General features: G+C 46.2%; 1 protein-coding gene across 1 annotated transcript in view; it reads right to left on the bottom strand.

Moving 5' to 3' along the window:
- Positions 1 to 13,957, bottom strand: part of DOCK2 (dedicator of cytokinesis 2) — a 460,175-nt gene that overhangs the window by 6,003 nt on the left and 440,215 nt on the right. The window contains exons 46-48 of the mRNA XM_070357390.1: positions 13,260 to 13,343; positions 4,710 to 4,847; positions 180 to 307 (exon numbers count right to left, since the gene is read on the bottom strand). Of these exons, the coding sequence (XP_070213491.1) occupies positions 180 to 307; positions 4,710 to 4,847; positions 13,260 to 13,343 (350 nt within the window). The remainder of the gene's footprint in view (positions 1 to 179; positions 308 to 4,709; positions 4,848 to 13,259; positions 13,344 to 13,957) is intronic.

Here is a 13,957-nt window from a genome sequence, read left to right as displayed (position 1 = left end):
GGTCTCAGCTGACCCCCTAGCAACGGCACAGAGTTCTGTTGAGGCCCCAGGTGAGGAAAGGCTTTCAGAGAGAAGGGCAGGAAGGTGGAGAAGAAAGCCCTGGGGCAGAAAAGGCAGAGGCTGTGCTGGGGGCGGGGCTGGGGCAGGGGTGCAGGGGGCCGCCTGGGGCAGGCACTGACCTCTCGGAGGTGGCTTTGCTGGGCGTGCTGCAGTCAGAGTTCAGGGAAGCCATGGAGATGATGGACATCTGCCTGTAGGAGCGCAGCATGGACCGCGGCCTACCAACGCGCCTGTCCTCGAAGTCGGGCTGTGGGGGCAGGAGCAGGAAGCAGGGGGTTAGCAGGCAAGTCTGATGTCGGGGCAAGGCCCTGGGGTACCGGGCCCTCCACAGTCCTGCTGCCTTTCTCCTCCACCTGGGAGGGTGGAGCCGTGGGGTAGGGCAGCGCATGAGGAGAGAAACTTTCTGGCTGGTTGAGCCTCAGGGTGGTTGTTTAATAAAGAGTTTGTTAGGCCTTTACTCCTGGTTCCTGAGAGGTGATGTCTAAATTCTTACAATTTCCCCTCTGACACTAATGTCTTTGTTTTCCACCCCTTTTCCACTGATGGGGAGACCCAGGATGGGGGCTGGCCAGACAGACCAACCTTGTGATTACAGGGCTGGTTCTCCAAGCCAGATAATATTAGCTCAGCATCCGGGGAGAGGAGGGGAACTGGAGATGGATTTCATGATTGATTCAATCATGCCTATGTAATGAAGCCCCAATAAAAACTCCAGACACTTAGGCTAAGGTGAGCTTTCCTGGCTAGTAATCATACATGGATATCCCAGTAGGACAAATATTGACTATGCCAAAGCCCTTGACTGTGTGGATCACAACAAACTGTGGAAAATTCTTAAAGAGATGGGAATATCAGACCACCGATCTGCCTTCTGAGAAATCTGTATGCAGGTCAAGAAGCAACAGTTAGAACTGGACATGGAACGACAGAATGGTTCCAAATTGGGAAAGGAGTTCATCAAGGCTGTATATTGTCACCCTGCTTATTTAACTCATATGCAGAGTACATCATGAGAAATGCCAGGCTGGATGAAGCACAAGCTGGAATCAAGATTGCCGGGAGAAACATCAATAACCTCAGATATGCAGATGACACCACCCTTATGGCAGAAAGTGAGGAAGAACTAAAGAGCCTCTTGATGAAAGTAAAAGAGGAGAGTGAAAAAGTTGGCTTAAAACTCAACATTCAGAAAACTAAGATCATGGCATCTGGTCCCATAACTTAATGGCAAATAGATGGAGAAACAATGGAAACAGTGAAAGACTTTATTTTGGAGGCTCCAAAATCACTGCAGATGGTGACTGCAGCCATGAAATTAAAAGACACTTGCTCCTTGGAAGAAAAGCTATGACCAACCTAGACAGCATATTCAAAAGCAGAGACATTACTTTGCCAACAAAGGTCTGTCTAGTCAAAGCTTTGGTTTTTCTAGTAGTCATGTATGGATGTGAGAGCTAGACTATGAAGAAAGCTGAGCGCCAAAGAATTGATGCTTTTGAACTGCGGTGTTGGAGAAGACTCTTGAGAGTCCCATGGACTGCATGGAGATCCAACCAGTCCATCCTAAAGGAGATCAGTCCTGAGTGTTCATTGGAAGGACTGATGCTGAAGCTGAAACTCCAATACTTTGGCTACCTGATGTGAAGAACTGACTCATTTGAAAAGACCCTGATGCTGGGAAAGATTGAAGGCAGAAGGAGAAGGGGACAATAGAGGATGAAATGGTTGGATGGCATCACCGAGTCAATGGACATGAGTTTGAGTAAGCTCCAGGAGTTGGTGATGGACAGTGAGGGCTGGCCTGCTGCACTCCATGGGGTCGCAGAGTCAGACACGACTGAGCAACTGAACTGAATCCTGAGGACACAGAAATTATACATTGGGGACCCTCCCAGACCTCATCCTATGCTTCTCTTCATTTGGCTGGTCGTGACTTGTTTCCTTTATAAATAAAAACTGTAATTCTAAGTACAGTCATCCTTCAATATCCCTGACTCCTTAGGACCCCAAAATCCAGGGCTGTTCAAGTCCCTTATATAAAATGGCATAGTCTTTGCATGTAACTTATGCATGCATGCGTGCATCGTAAGTCACTTCAGTTGTGTCTGACTCTTTGCAACCCTATGGACTGTAGCCCACCAGGCTCCTTTGCCCATGGGATTCTGCAGGAAAGAATACTGAAGTGGACTGCCATGTTCTTCTCCAAGTGAAAGTGAAAGTCGCTCAGTCTTATCCGACTCTTTGCAACCCCATGGATGTCCATGGAATTCTCTAGACCAGAATACTGGAGTGAATATCCTTTCCCTTCTCCAGGGGATCTTCCCAACCCAGGAATCGAACCCAGGTCTCTTGCATTGCAGGCGGATTCTTCACCAGCTGAGCCACAAGAGGGATCTTCCCAACCCAGGGATCGAACTGGCATCTCCTGTGTCTCCTGCATTGACAGGTGGGTTCTTTACCACTAGCACCACTTGGGAAGCCCAGCTTATGCATTGATGCTGTTGTTTAGCTGCTGTCATGTCTGACTCTTTGCGACCGCTGAACTGCAGCACACCAGGCTTCCCTGTCCTTCACCATCTCCCGGAGTTTGCTCAAACTCATGTCCATTGAGTGATGATGTCATCCAACCATCTCATCCTCTGTCATCCCCTTATCCTCCTGCCCTCAGTCTTTTCTAGAATTAGGGTCTTTTCCAATAAGTTGGCTCTTCACATCCAGTGGCCAAAGTATTGGAGTTTCAGCTTCAGTAACAGTCCTTCCAATGAATATTCAGGGTTGATTTCCTTTAGGATTGACTGGTTTGATCTCCTTGCAGTCCAAGGGACTCTCAAGAGTCTTATTCAACACCACAGTTTGAAAGCATCAATTTTTGGTGCTCAGCCTTCTTTTTCGGTCCAATTCTTATATCTGTACATGACTACTGGAAAAACCAGAGCTTTAACTAGATGGACCTTTGTTGGCAAAGTGATGTCTCTGCTTGTTAATACGCTATCTAGGTTGGTCATAACTTTTCTTCCAAGGAGCAAGTGTCTTTTAATTTCATGACTGCAGTTGCCCTCTGCAGTGATTTTGGAGCCCAAGAAAATAACATCTGTCACTGTTTCCATTGTTTCTCCATCTATTTGCCGTGAAGTGATGGGACCGGATGCTATGATCTTAGTTTTTTGAATGTCGAGTTTTAAGCCAGCTTTTTCACTCTCCTCTTTCAGCTTCATCAAGAGGCTCTTTAGTTCCTCTTCACTTTTTGGCCATTAGAGTGGTGTCATCTGCACATCTGAGGTTATTGATAACCTACATATATTCTTTGGTATAATTTAAATCATTGCTAGATTACTTATAATACCCAATACAATGTAAATGCTATATAAGTAGTTGTAAATATAATGTAAACGTGAGGTTAATAGTTGTCAGCACAGTAGATTCAAGTTTTGCTTTTTGGAACTTTCTGGATTCTTTTCCCCAATATTTTTGATCCTTCCTTGGTTAAATATGCAAATAGAGAACCCATGGATATGGAGGGAGGGCTACTTCTTGAGTTCTGTGAAATGATCAGAACTGAAGGGGTGGTGAGAATCTCCAAACCTATAACCAGCTTGTCAGAGGTGCAGGGAACCCTGGTGTCTTGGTGAGGGGTCTTGTGGGGGACTCTGCCTGTAACCTATGCAACGTGGCCTAAGTCTGGGTGGTTGCCATCAGAACTGCACTGGGTGTCGCACAGACAGTGTTGGAAAAGGCAGCCTGTCTCATGGAAAAACTACTGGCCTGAAGACAAGACACCTGAGTTCATCTGTGTGCTTTCCAGTACCTCACTTCCTGTCTCTGGGCCTCAGTTTTCCCATCTGTAAAATCAGAGGGCTGGACCAGATGGCCTCTGAGAGACTACACAGCCTTGACATTTTATGACAATACTTTCTGGAGAAGAGGATAAAAGAAGAGGTTCCGTGAGCACCAGGCCAATGGCCTCTTGAGGACACAGAGCTTGTTAGCGGCCACAAGTGCTGGCTTTGGAGGCCATCAGAGCCAGGTGCAAATTCGGAGCCTCACTTGTTACATGTTGTTGTCGTTTAGTTACTAAGTCCTGACTGACCCTTTGCAACCCCATGGACTGTATAGCCCACTAGGCTCTTCTGTCCGTGGGATTTCTCAGGGAAGAACACTGACGTGGGCTGTCATTTCTTTCTCCAGAGGATATTCTGACCCAGGGATGGAACTCGCATCTCCTGCTTGGCAGGTGGATTCTTTACCACTCAGCCACCTGGGAAGCCCCATTTGTTATAGCCTCTAGCAAGTCACTTAACGCCTTGGAATCTCTGGAATAGACATGAGGCGTTAAAAGCCACTCCCAAGCTTGCTGTGAAGCCTAAATGATCTAAGTGCTTAGATCAGACCAGCATATAGTAAGTTGGTGCTTCATCAATGTTGCTTTTATTATTAGCACAATCTCTTGATTGTTCAGGACTCAATTTATAACTGGAATTTATCTACAATGACTTTTAAGGGACCAAGTTTCCCAAAGGGTCCCTGGGTTGGCTCTGGCACTGCTGGTTCTCAGGTCCCTCTCAAGGGCAGGCTCCTTTGCTCTGGTCTCTTCGTTCTCCCTGCCCCATCCCACCCATTTCACCCTCCCTGGCCTTGGGGACCAGCCGTACCATCTCTCTGACACCATATTCCTTCTCCACCTTCACTTTCAGGTTCTTGAAACATTCCTCCATCCGGTCGTGGAAAGGCCGCAGATTTTCTGACACCCTTCTCTCGTGGATCTTAATGCCAGCTCCCAGGAAGGGGATCTGGGGAGAAAAGTGGTAAACAATGAGCCAGAGGTTGGCCACCTGGCTTCACAGAGGGGGCAGAAGTCAAGTCCACCCGCTGAGAAATTGCTGAGGGCTTTAGGGTCTCAACAACCTTCAGCTGGGGTGACCAACCCTGGGAAATGGGAACATTGCATCCTTGAGGTTTGCTCTGAAAATAAGATTTCTAGGAGAAAGACCTCTGGCTGTCTTGCCTCATGGAAGGGTTGCACCCTCTCCTCCCGCTCCCTCCCATTAGAGGCTGCATGTTAGGGAAAGTCTGCATCTGGTGGCATCTACTGAGGGGCAGAGTGTGAGACCAGAGGAGTGGGATCTCTGTTGCTTTGACTTAAACCCTTGTCCAAGAAGTTCTTGGAGATGCAAATAGAGTGTGACTGTTCAGAGACTGGGAAGTAGGAGAAGGGAAGGGCTAAGCAGAAAAGGCGTGGGCACAACCTGATCTTACAACATGTATCCGGTGATAAGACCGAAGAAAGACAGCTGAGTGTTCATATCATGGAGCTAAGGAGCCAATAGGGGACTTTTAAAGTGAAAGTTGGTCACTCAATTAGTCCAACTCTTTGCGACCCCATGGACTGTAGCCCACCAGGCTCCTCTGTCCATGGAATCCTCCAGGCAATAATAGTGGAGTGGTTGCCATTCCATTTGCCAGGGGATCTTCCTGACCCAGGGATCGAACCCGGGTCTCCTGCATTGAGGGCAGATTCTTAACTGTCTGAGCCACCAGGGAATGGAATATTTTTAAAGTGATGTATAAGCCCTGGGAAGATGAGGGGGGAAGAGATGAGTCATGTGAGGCAGTCAAGCCCTTATTTATCAGCAGAGGAGGTCAATCCACACTGCGTGAACGGTAGATACAAGGATAGAAGCCAAGCCACAGTGGCCGCCGTGCGCTGAGAACAGCTGAAAACTTAGTAGTGTGATCTCAGGGAAGCATAATGAGGCTGCAAGGAGTACAATACTGATCACTTTGGAGAAAAAAAATGCTTTGATGATGGTGATGACCCCAAGACATTTCTGCCTCCTTCTCTTGGAGTACTCCGCCAAATGGCAAAGTGAAGGAGAGACTGAAATTCAGTGAGGCCAGGAGACACGTATGAACCTGGCCCAGAACACGTCAGGTGGAAGGTGGGTGGAGGATGGTAAGTGACCTTCCAGGACAGAGGGGGAGGTGTGGTAAGGGGACAATCTGCTCTGGGAAGCCAGGAAGGGCGCAGGGGTTAGAGGCCCCTGGCAGCTCAGAAAGGCTAGAGTGGGCTGAGAGGCTGAAAACAGGGATGGATTGAAATTCTGTGACAGGAGCAGCTGGATGGCCAGGTCCCTGCAGCTTCATCTGGTACTGTGTCATATTTTCTCATTTCCTCAAGAAGCAGGAGCTTATCCTCTCGAATGATTAGAACAAAGAGCATCGAGCTAAGGGGTACCAGGCACAACAGAGGGCCGGGATGAGGAGCCAGACAGGAAACAGGGGGTTGAGGAAAAGTCTGCATACTGATAAAGGTGAGACCTTCATTTTTCTGTCTCCAAATTGCCAGCAGCACAGAAGCCAGGAGTTCCTTTGCAGGCAATAGCTCAAAGCATCTGTCCTGGAGAAAGTGAATCACCCAGACGTGTGTGGATTACTCAGTTACGTATGTAATGCCATCCAGGTGACAAGGCCTTCTCTCATGCGCAGAGATATTCATTCAGCTTTTGAGTGCCCCCACTCTTAACTAGGAACAGATTGCCAAGGATCACCAGGTATTGAAGGAAACTCTTCAGTGTGAAAGACAGTGATCAGAAACAAAAGACAGGAGAGCAAGCAAACACCGAAGAGGAAGGAAAGAGGTGGGGGAGAAGGGAGGAAAGGAAGCACGAATGGATTAACCTGGAAGACACAGAAACAAGAGCGCCTAAGAAAACATTATTTAAAAAATAATTAATGTACAAATTAAGAAAAGGTTTTCTATCCATTAAACAGAAAAAGATATGAAACGAGTTGCCAGTCCAGGTTCGATGCACGATATTGGATGCTTGGGGCTAGTGCACTGGGACGACCCAGAGGGATGGTATGGGGAGGGAGGAGGGAGGAGGGTTCAGGATGGGGAACACATGTATACCTGTGGCGGATTCATTTTGATATTTGGCAAAACTAATACAATTTTGTAAAGTTCTAAAAATAAAATAAAATTTAAAATTAAAAAAAAAAAGAAAAGGAATGATAATGGAAATACTGCATTAAAACTACTGAGATAGTGTTGTAAGTGGAGATAAATGTATAGTTTTAGTTTTATTAATACATTTTAGAAAAGATAGAAAATCAATTAGCTAAGCATCCATCCCAAGATGTTAGTAGAAGAGCAGCAAATTAAACCCAGAAAGGGCAAAAGGAAGGAAATAATAAAAGTAAGAGTAAACATGAATGAAAAAGGAAACAAACTGAGAACACAGAGGATTGACAAATCCAAAAGCGGGTTCTTTAAAACTGATCAACCCCTTACAGGGCTAATCAAAAAGATGCCAACAGGTACCATAACCAACATCAAAATTTTAAAAAGGAGTGTCACTATAGGAAGTATAAGATCATAGAAAGTCATAAGAGGATATTATAAAAAAGTTTATGTTAATAAATTTAATATTTGGATGAAATGGACAAATTGTTAGAAAAATACCGTTTACCAAAAAGGACACAAAAGAAACAGGAAATCTGAGAAGTATTAAATTAAATACATACTTTAAACCATTCTTGGCCTGTGTGGCTTCGCAGACAAATTCTAGCAAACATTTAGAGGATAAATAAATGCTAACTTTATAGAAACTCTTCAGAAAGGATTTTACACGGGAATAATTTTCAACTTATTTCTTGAGACCAGGATAACTGTTATAAAAATTGAATAAGACTATTATAAGAAATGAAAATTATAGGTTAATATCTCTTTTGAGCATAGATACAAAAATCCTGAAGAACATATTTTCAAATAAAATCTAGTAATATATAAAAATGATAATGTATTATACCCAAGTGGGGTTTATGTCATACATGCAAGGTTGGTTTAATATTCAAAAATCAACTAAAATAATTCACTGAATTAGCGGGATAATGAAGAAACAATAGATATGTATCTCAATAGATACATAATGTATCTCAATAGATACATAAAAGGTACTTGATAAATTAAAAATGCATTCATGACAAAGTAGCAAACTAAGCACTGAGTGGGACATCATCTTTAAAACACCCCACTCTGTGAGATATTGACCCTTGCCCTGATGTGGGAGACAGATGTCCTCTCTCTCTTCTTATACTTATCAGTGCAAAGAGGCAAGAAAAATAACTAAACTGTACAAGACTGGAACAGAATGAGTAAAACATTTTATATTAGAGATGACATGATTGTATCTGTAAAACATCGAAAAGAAACTAAGTGAATTTGGTAGGATTACTGGATACAATGTAAACATGTTAAAAAATGTAATTATACTGACAGACAAAAAGAAAAAAGTTTAAAAGCAATCCTATTTTTAATAGTTAAAAGATATCAAATCCCTAAAAACAAGTCTAATAAAAATGTGAAATATTTTTACTATGAAAACGACAAAACTTGCTGAGTGAAGTTAAAGAACTAAAGAAAAGGACAGAGATCCCATGTTCCTGTATCAGAAGAGTCAATATCATGAAGCAAAAATTCTCAAATTAGTTTATATATGTAATATATTTTAATCAGAATCTCTGTGTTTGGGGGGGTGTTTAAAAATTGGCAAGCGGATTTAAAAACTTACATGGAAATATGAAGGAAAAGGAAGAGCAAGACAAATTTGAAAAAGAAATGGAAGCTCTGTCACTGCTAGATCTCAAGGCTGACTATAAAGCTCAGTGATTAGGAGGAGAGTGGAACTGGTGCAAGCATGGAGTAACAGACCGCCGGGAGAGAACAGCAAGTCCAGAGACAGGCTGGCACGCATGCGATCAGTTTATGTCAAAGGGGGGGAAATCGCCTTCAGAACAAATGGTGCTGGAGTGGTCAGAAATCTGTATAGAAGACTAACAGACCCCTTACTTTTTGTCAGTCGAAATCAATCACATACGTAAGACTTCAGCACGAAGCCAGAGCATGTCCCAAAAAACAGCAGAATATCATCATGATCTTGGGGGGGTCAGTCTTCAAGTGCACACAAAAGTGATAATCATTAAGAATTTCATAAATTGGACCTCATGAAAGCTACAAACTGCTGTTCTTCAAAAATACATAACACTGAGAAAGTAAACAGACAAGCCGCAGACTGAACAAAGGTATCTACAATGTGTCAGACTACAGTGTGTCAAAGACATGTATTTGACAAAGAAGTCATATCCAGAATATATATAAACTGTTATGAATTATTAACAAAAGGCAATTCAGTTAGTAAAATAAGTAAAAGATCTGAACAAACATTTCACAGAAAGGTTATTCAATTAGCCAATAAACACAGGACAATGCGATGAGCGCCATTGCTCGCGAAAGGAAACGCAAATTAAAACTAAACTGAGAAAAAAAAAAAAAAAGAACTAAACTGAGATACCCTCACAGCCAGCAGAGAGACTAAAGGTAAAGAATCGCAGCGTGATGTGTCAGTGGGACGTGGAGCGATTCGGGCTCACAGAAGCTGTTGGTGGGGTGTAACTTGGCTCAGCGACTTCGGGAAACTGTTTCTCAGTATCCAGTCAGACCACAGATGAACCTGTGGCCCAGCACTCCCGCTGCTGGACGGAGTGAGTGCGCTGAGCGCTGCTGCTCATCACGAGACACGAGCAAGAACGTTCACACAACTGCTTCCACACTGTGCAAAGCCCGAAACAACCCGCCGCCGGCAGGAGAGTGCGAGACACACGGGTATGTCACCGGCATATTGCTACAGTCACACAATGGCGAACACTTGGAAACAAAAAAGAAACTGCTCCTGCATGCAGCAGCCTGGATGAATCTCAGACATTACACTGAAAAAAAAGCAGCCAGACACACAGCAACACATACTGTCTAATACCATTTTTATGACGTTCAGAAACAGGCAAAACTAATCTATAGAAGTTTGCCATTATCTATTAAAGCCAGCTGAGCACCAAAGAATTGATGCTTTTGAACTGTGATGTTGGAGAAGACTCTTGAGAGCCCCTTGGACTGCAAGGAGATCCAACCAGTCCATCCTAAAGGAAAGCAGTCTTGAATATTCACTGGAAGGACTGATGCTGAAGCTGAAACTCCAATACTTTGGCCACCTGATGTGAAGAACAGACTGACTGGAAAAGACCCTGATGCTGGAAAGATTGAAGGCGGGAGAAGTGGATGACAGAGGATGAGATGGTTGGATGGCATCACTGGCTCCATGGACGTCAGTTTGGATAAACTCCAGGAGTTGGTGAAGGACAGGGAGGCCTGGTATGCTGCAGTCCATGGGGTCATAGAGAGTCGGACACGACTGAGCAACTGAACTGAACTGATTAAAGCCAGATATTCTCATATATTATAACCAAGCCACTCCATAGCTAGGTATATACCTGACAGAAATTGACCATGTTTGTGCTAAAAAAATACATATGAAGATGTTCAGAACAGAACTATTTGAAATAGCCTCAAACTGAAATCACCCCAAATCTCCATCAGTTAAAAAACAAAACAACACAACATTTTTTGGCATAGTTATGCAGTCCAGCTGCATAGACATACATCAATAAAAATGAATAAATAATGGCCTTGTATAATAAAATTAATCAATTTAAAAACATAACTTTAAACAAAATGTTAGACACAGAAGCTTGCTTACTGTGCGATTCCATTTATATAGAGGTCAAAAATCAGGAAAAGTTTAGAAATGAGCGCTTGGATGGTTAAAAACTATTGTTAAAAAGCAAGTAAATGGTTACTGTAAAGGCAGGATAATGGGCAACCTTGGGGAGAGCTGGCAGTGACCACAGGAAGGCACGGGAGAGGTGTCCGTGTGCTAGAGGGATTCTGGGTCTTCATCTGGGGGTGGTCACACGGGTGTACACTGTGATAAATCCATGTGCTGAGTATTTTTGTTGTGTCTACTTCTCTGTATGTAATGCTTCATAACATGTTTACAAGAAGAATGTACTATAGACATCTTTCCATGCCAACAAATACAGAGAAAAATCTTTACAAAGAAAAAAATTAAGCGCTCAATCTTGAAATCCATGAAACCGTAAACCCATCATATACTGTGCCCTTCTAGCTCCTGGTGTGTTGCTAGAGGTACAGGTACAGCTCTCTTTGAACTCTAAGGATCTTGTGTTTTGAGAAAATCCAAAGTGAATTTGACTTTGCCAAACCAAGAGCCAATCTATAATTAAGCTTCAAGAGGGGAGGCAGGGAGTGGGTCCAAGCCTGGCACACAGTTGGAGCTCAATGTATATTATATAAGTTGCAAGAATGAATGGAAAGAAATGAAGGAGGAAGAATAATCTGCTGTGTGTAATGTTAGAAAGGCCACTTTCACCCTGAGCAGGCCAGCGTCTTTCGAGTATTTAGGATGCTAGCCTCTGAGTGGGAGGGATGTGGTCCAGGGCAATCCCCTTTGGTGGGCTTCCGTCAGCAATGTGGCAGAGGAGGTGGGGCTGGTGCTAAGGCGAGGGCACGCGCTCTCCACTAGGGGATGCTGTTGGAGGAGGCCTGGCCAAGGGCTCTTAGAGGCTGTAACATCCAACACGTGCTTTTAGTCTCCCTTCTTTGCTTGTGGTGTCCCTTTATTAATGGAGTCGGACACAACTGAGCGACTTCACTTCACTTCACTTCTTTGGGAAAATGTCCTTAGAAGGCACAGCCTGGTATCAGCCGCACTGTGAGGCCACAGTCCAGGCCATACTTTGGGTGCAACAGATATGGCCCAGAGAGTCCCCTCCCAGGGGATAAGGCACGCCCAGCAGAGAGGCCAGGGCAGCAACACAGACTGAGACTGACACCCGACAACCAGACAAATTTGAGTGACGTTTTCGCCCTCCTTGGGGTGCCCCAGAAAGAATGGAAGCAGGAAACCAACCAAGGTCTGCTTCCCAAGCTTGGGCATGGGGAGGGTGGGATCATTACTTGAGCATTAAACGACACGGTGACCTCCAGAGCTGGGCCCTTGGGGATGACTGGGTTTCACAAGTGGCACAAGTTAAGGAGGGAGAGAAAACTGCGGACACGCAGAGTGTACCTAGGAGAGTGCACCACACAGCCCTTGGCGGTTCATTTTAAGGCATAAATTGGCAGAGGCAGAGAAGGACCTGAATTAGGAATTCTTATTTTAAGAAAAGAGGCTGCACCCAACGCTTCGCATTCCTGATTTCCCTCGAGTCACAAAAACTCCCCACCACAACAGCTCGCCTTTCTTTGCTCTGTGACTGGCAAGAAGGGAGGGCTGGCCCTGCTTGCCGCCCCCCAGCGCGCCCTCTGGAGCTCAGCCTGGGTCCTGGGTGGTCCGTGGAGAGCAGGGAGGTGTTGGGGAGGGGGTGCTGCAGGCCCAGACTGGGAGCCTGGTCATTTGAACACCTCTGGGGAGGGGTCTGTGGATCGTTTCTTCTCCAGGGAGTGGGAAAGAGACAGAGGGAGAGAAAACCCAGGAGAGGGAGCCAGAGAAAAAGCGGAGAAGGAGGAAGGACAGTGGAGAGAGAAGCAGAATGGATGCAGAGCCAGGAGTGAGGTGTGAGGGGGGCGGCAGAGTGAGGCCCGAGTCAGAGACAGGAGGGGGAAGCAGAGAGCTCGTCAGGAGAGAAATACAGAGGGCGGTGCAGAGTGAGACAGAGAGGAGACGTGGAGGGAAGCAATGGGGGCGACGGGGTGCAGGGAGGGGACAGATGGATGAAAGACACACAGGGAGCAGGGGAGAGCAGGCAGGAAGAACAGTCTGTCCGAGGCCCGGGGCTGGACTGCCAGGGGCTGAGCAGCTTGTGTGGAGGGCAGGTGCTAAGGCCTTTGACCCTGCCAACCAAACCAAGGCCTCGATTATTTTTGAAACCTGGTATCCATCTGAGCATTAACTGTGATAAACTGGGTCAGCTGTAGAAGGAGGGGAGGTGGGGGTGGGGGCTGGAGTCTCCCGTTATCTGATTGGTGGGTGCTGGGTGCAGGGGTGGTGGTGGGAGGTGTGCGGGAGCCTGGATTTCATTTGGGTCCCACTGGGAGAGGCCGCCTCCTGAATTCAACATGCAACAGAGCAGCCCTAGCAACACGCAGCAGCGCAGCACCCCCGCACAGTGCCCCGAGGCACCCCACTTCCAGGATGAGCCTGCCCAGGTAAAGACAGAGTCAGAAGAAAGGTCCAAAGCCAAGGGGCAGGAGAACAAGTAAAGCTAGGCCATACCCGCCAGGGGCCAGCGGAGGGCAAGCCGGCCAGGAAGGGCAGAGGAGGGGGCTCCCCAGGCCAGCTCTGCTGTACCTGCCAGGCGATCAGGTCCTTGAGGCGTGTCAGCTTGTCCTGGTCCTCTGGGTGCTCCCGGGTGTACTCCTCAGTGAAGAAAGCCTGGGGGGACAGACAAGACATCGGGGGTTTCCTGTGCCTTTGGCATGAACTCCACAACGCATCTGGCACTGGGAGAGGGTTCTGTCTGAAAGGGGCAGGAGTGAGGCCACTGCTATGTAGATGGGCAGCAGTCAGGGAGCTCAGAGACTCATGTTGCCTATTCCCAGGGCGTAGATCAGTATCCACTGGGAAAGGGTCACAAACAAACCCCAGGGAAACAGTTGTTAGATGGAGGTGGGGGGGGGGGTCTCCAGACCAGTAGCATCACCTTTGAACAAACTCCACCCAGGCTGACTGAATCAGAACCTCTGGGGTTGGGATGGGGTGGCGGTAACCATGTGTCAGGAAATCTTGCAGGAGTTTCTGCTGCAGTTCAACGCATCGTCCCATGGGAAAAACCTCAGTAAGGAATTTCACCCGACGGACTTTCCAGTTCACCTCCCTATGGTGTGGGACCTTGGCAGCCCGGCTCTTTCTGGGCTCATGTGCTCAGTGCGTGTACATACACACAGACGTGTCTTATTACCCCTCAAGGATGTACAGAAGGTTACCAGTGATGACTGTACGGGGTATCCAAGGGTAACCGGAAGGACTGACTGGAATTACTGTCCTTG

This window comes from Bos mutus, chromosome 20, assembly GCF_027580195.1.
Source record: "Bos mutus isolate GX-2022 chromosome 20, NWIPB_WYAK_1.1, whole genome shotgun sequence".
NCBI classification, from domain to species: Eukaryota; Metazoa; Chordata; class Mammalia; order Artiodactyla; family Bovidae; genus Bos; species Bos mutus.
This window is presented reverse-complemented; position numbering and strand designations above follow the sequence as displayed.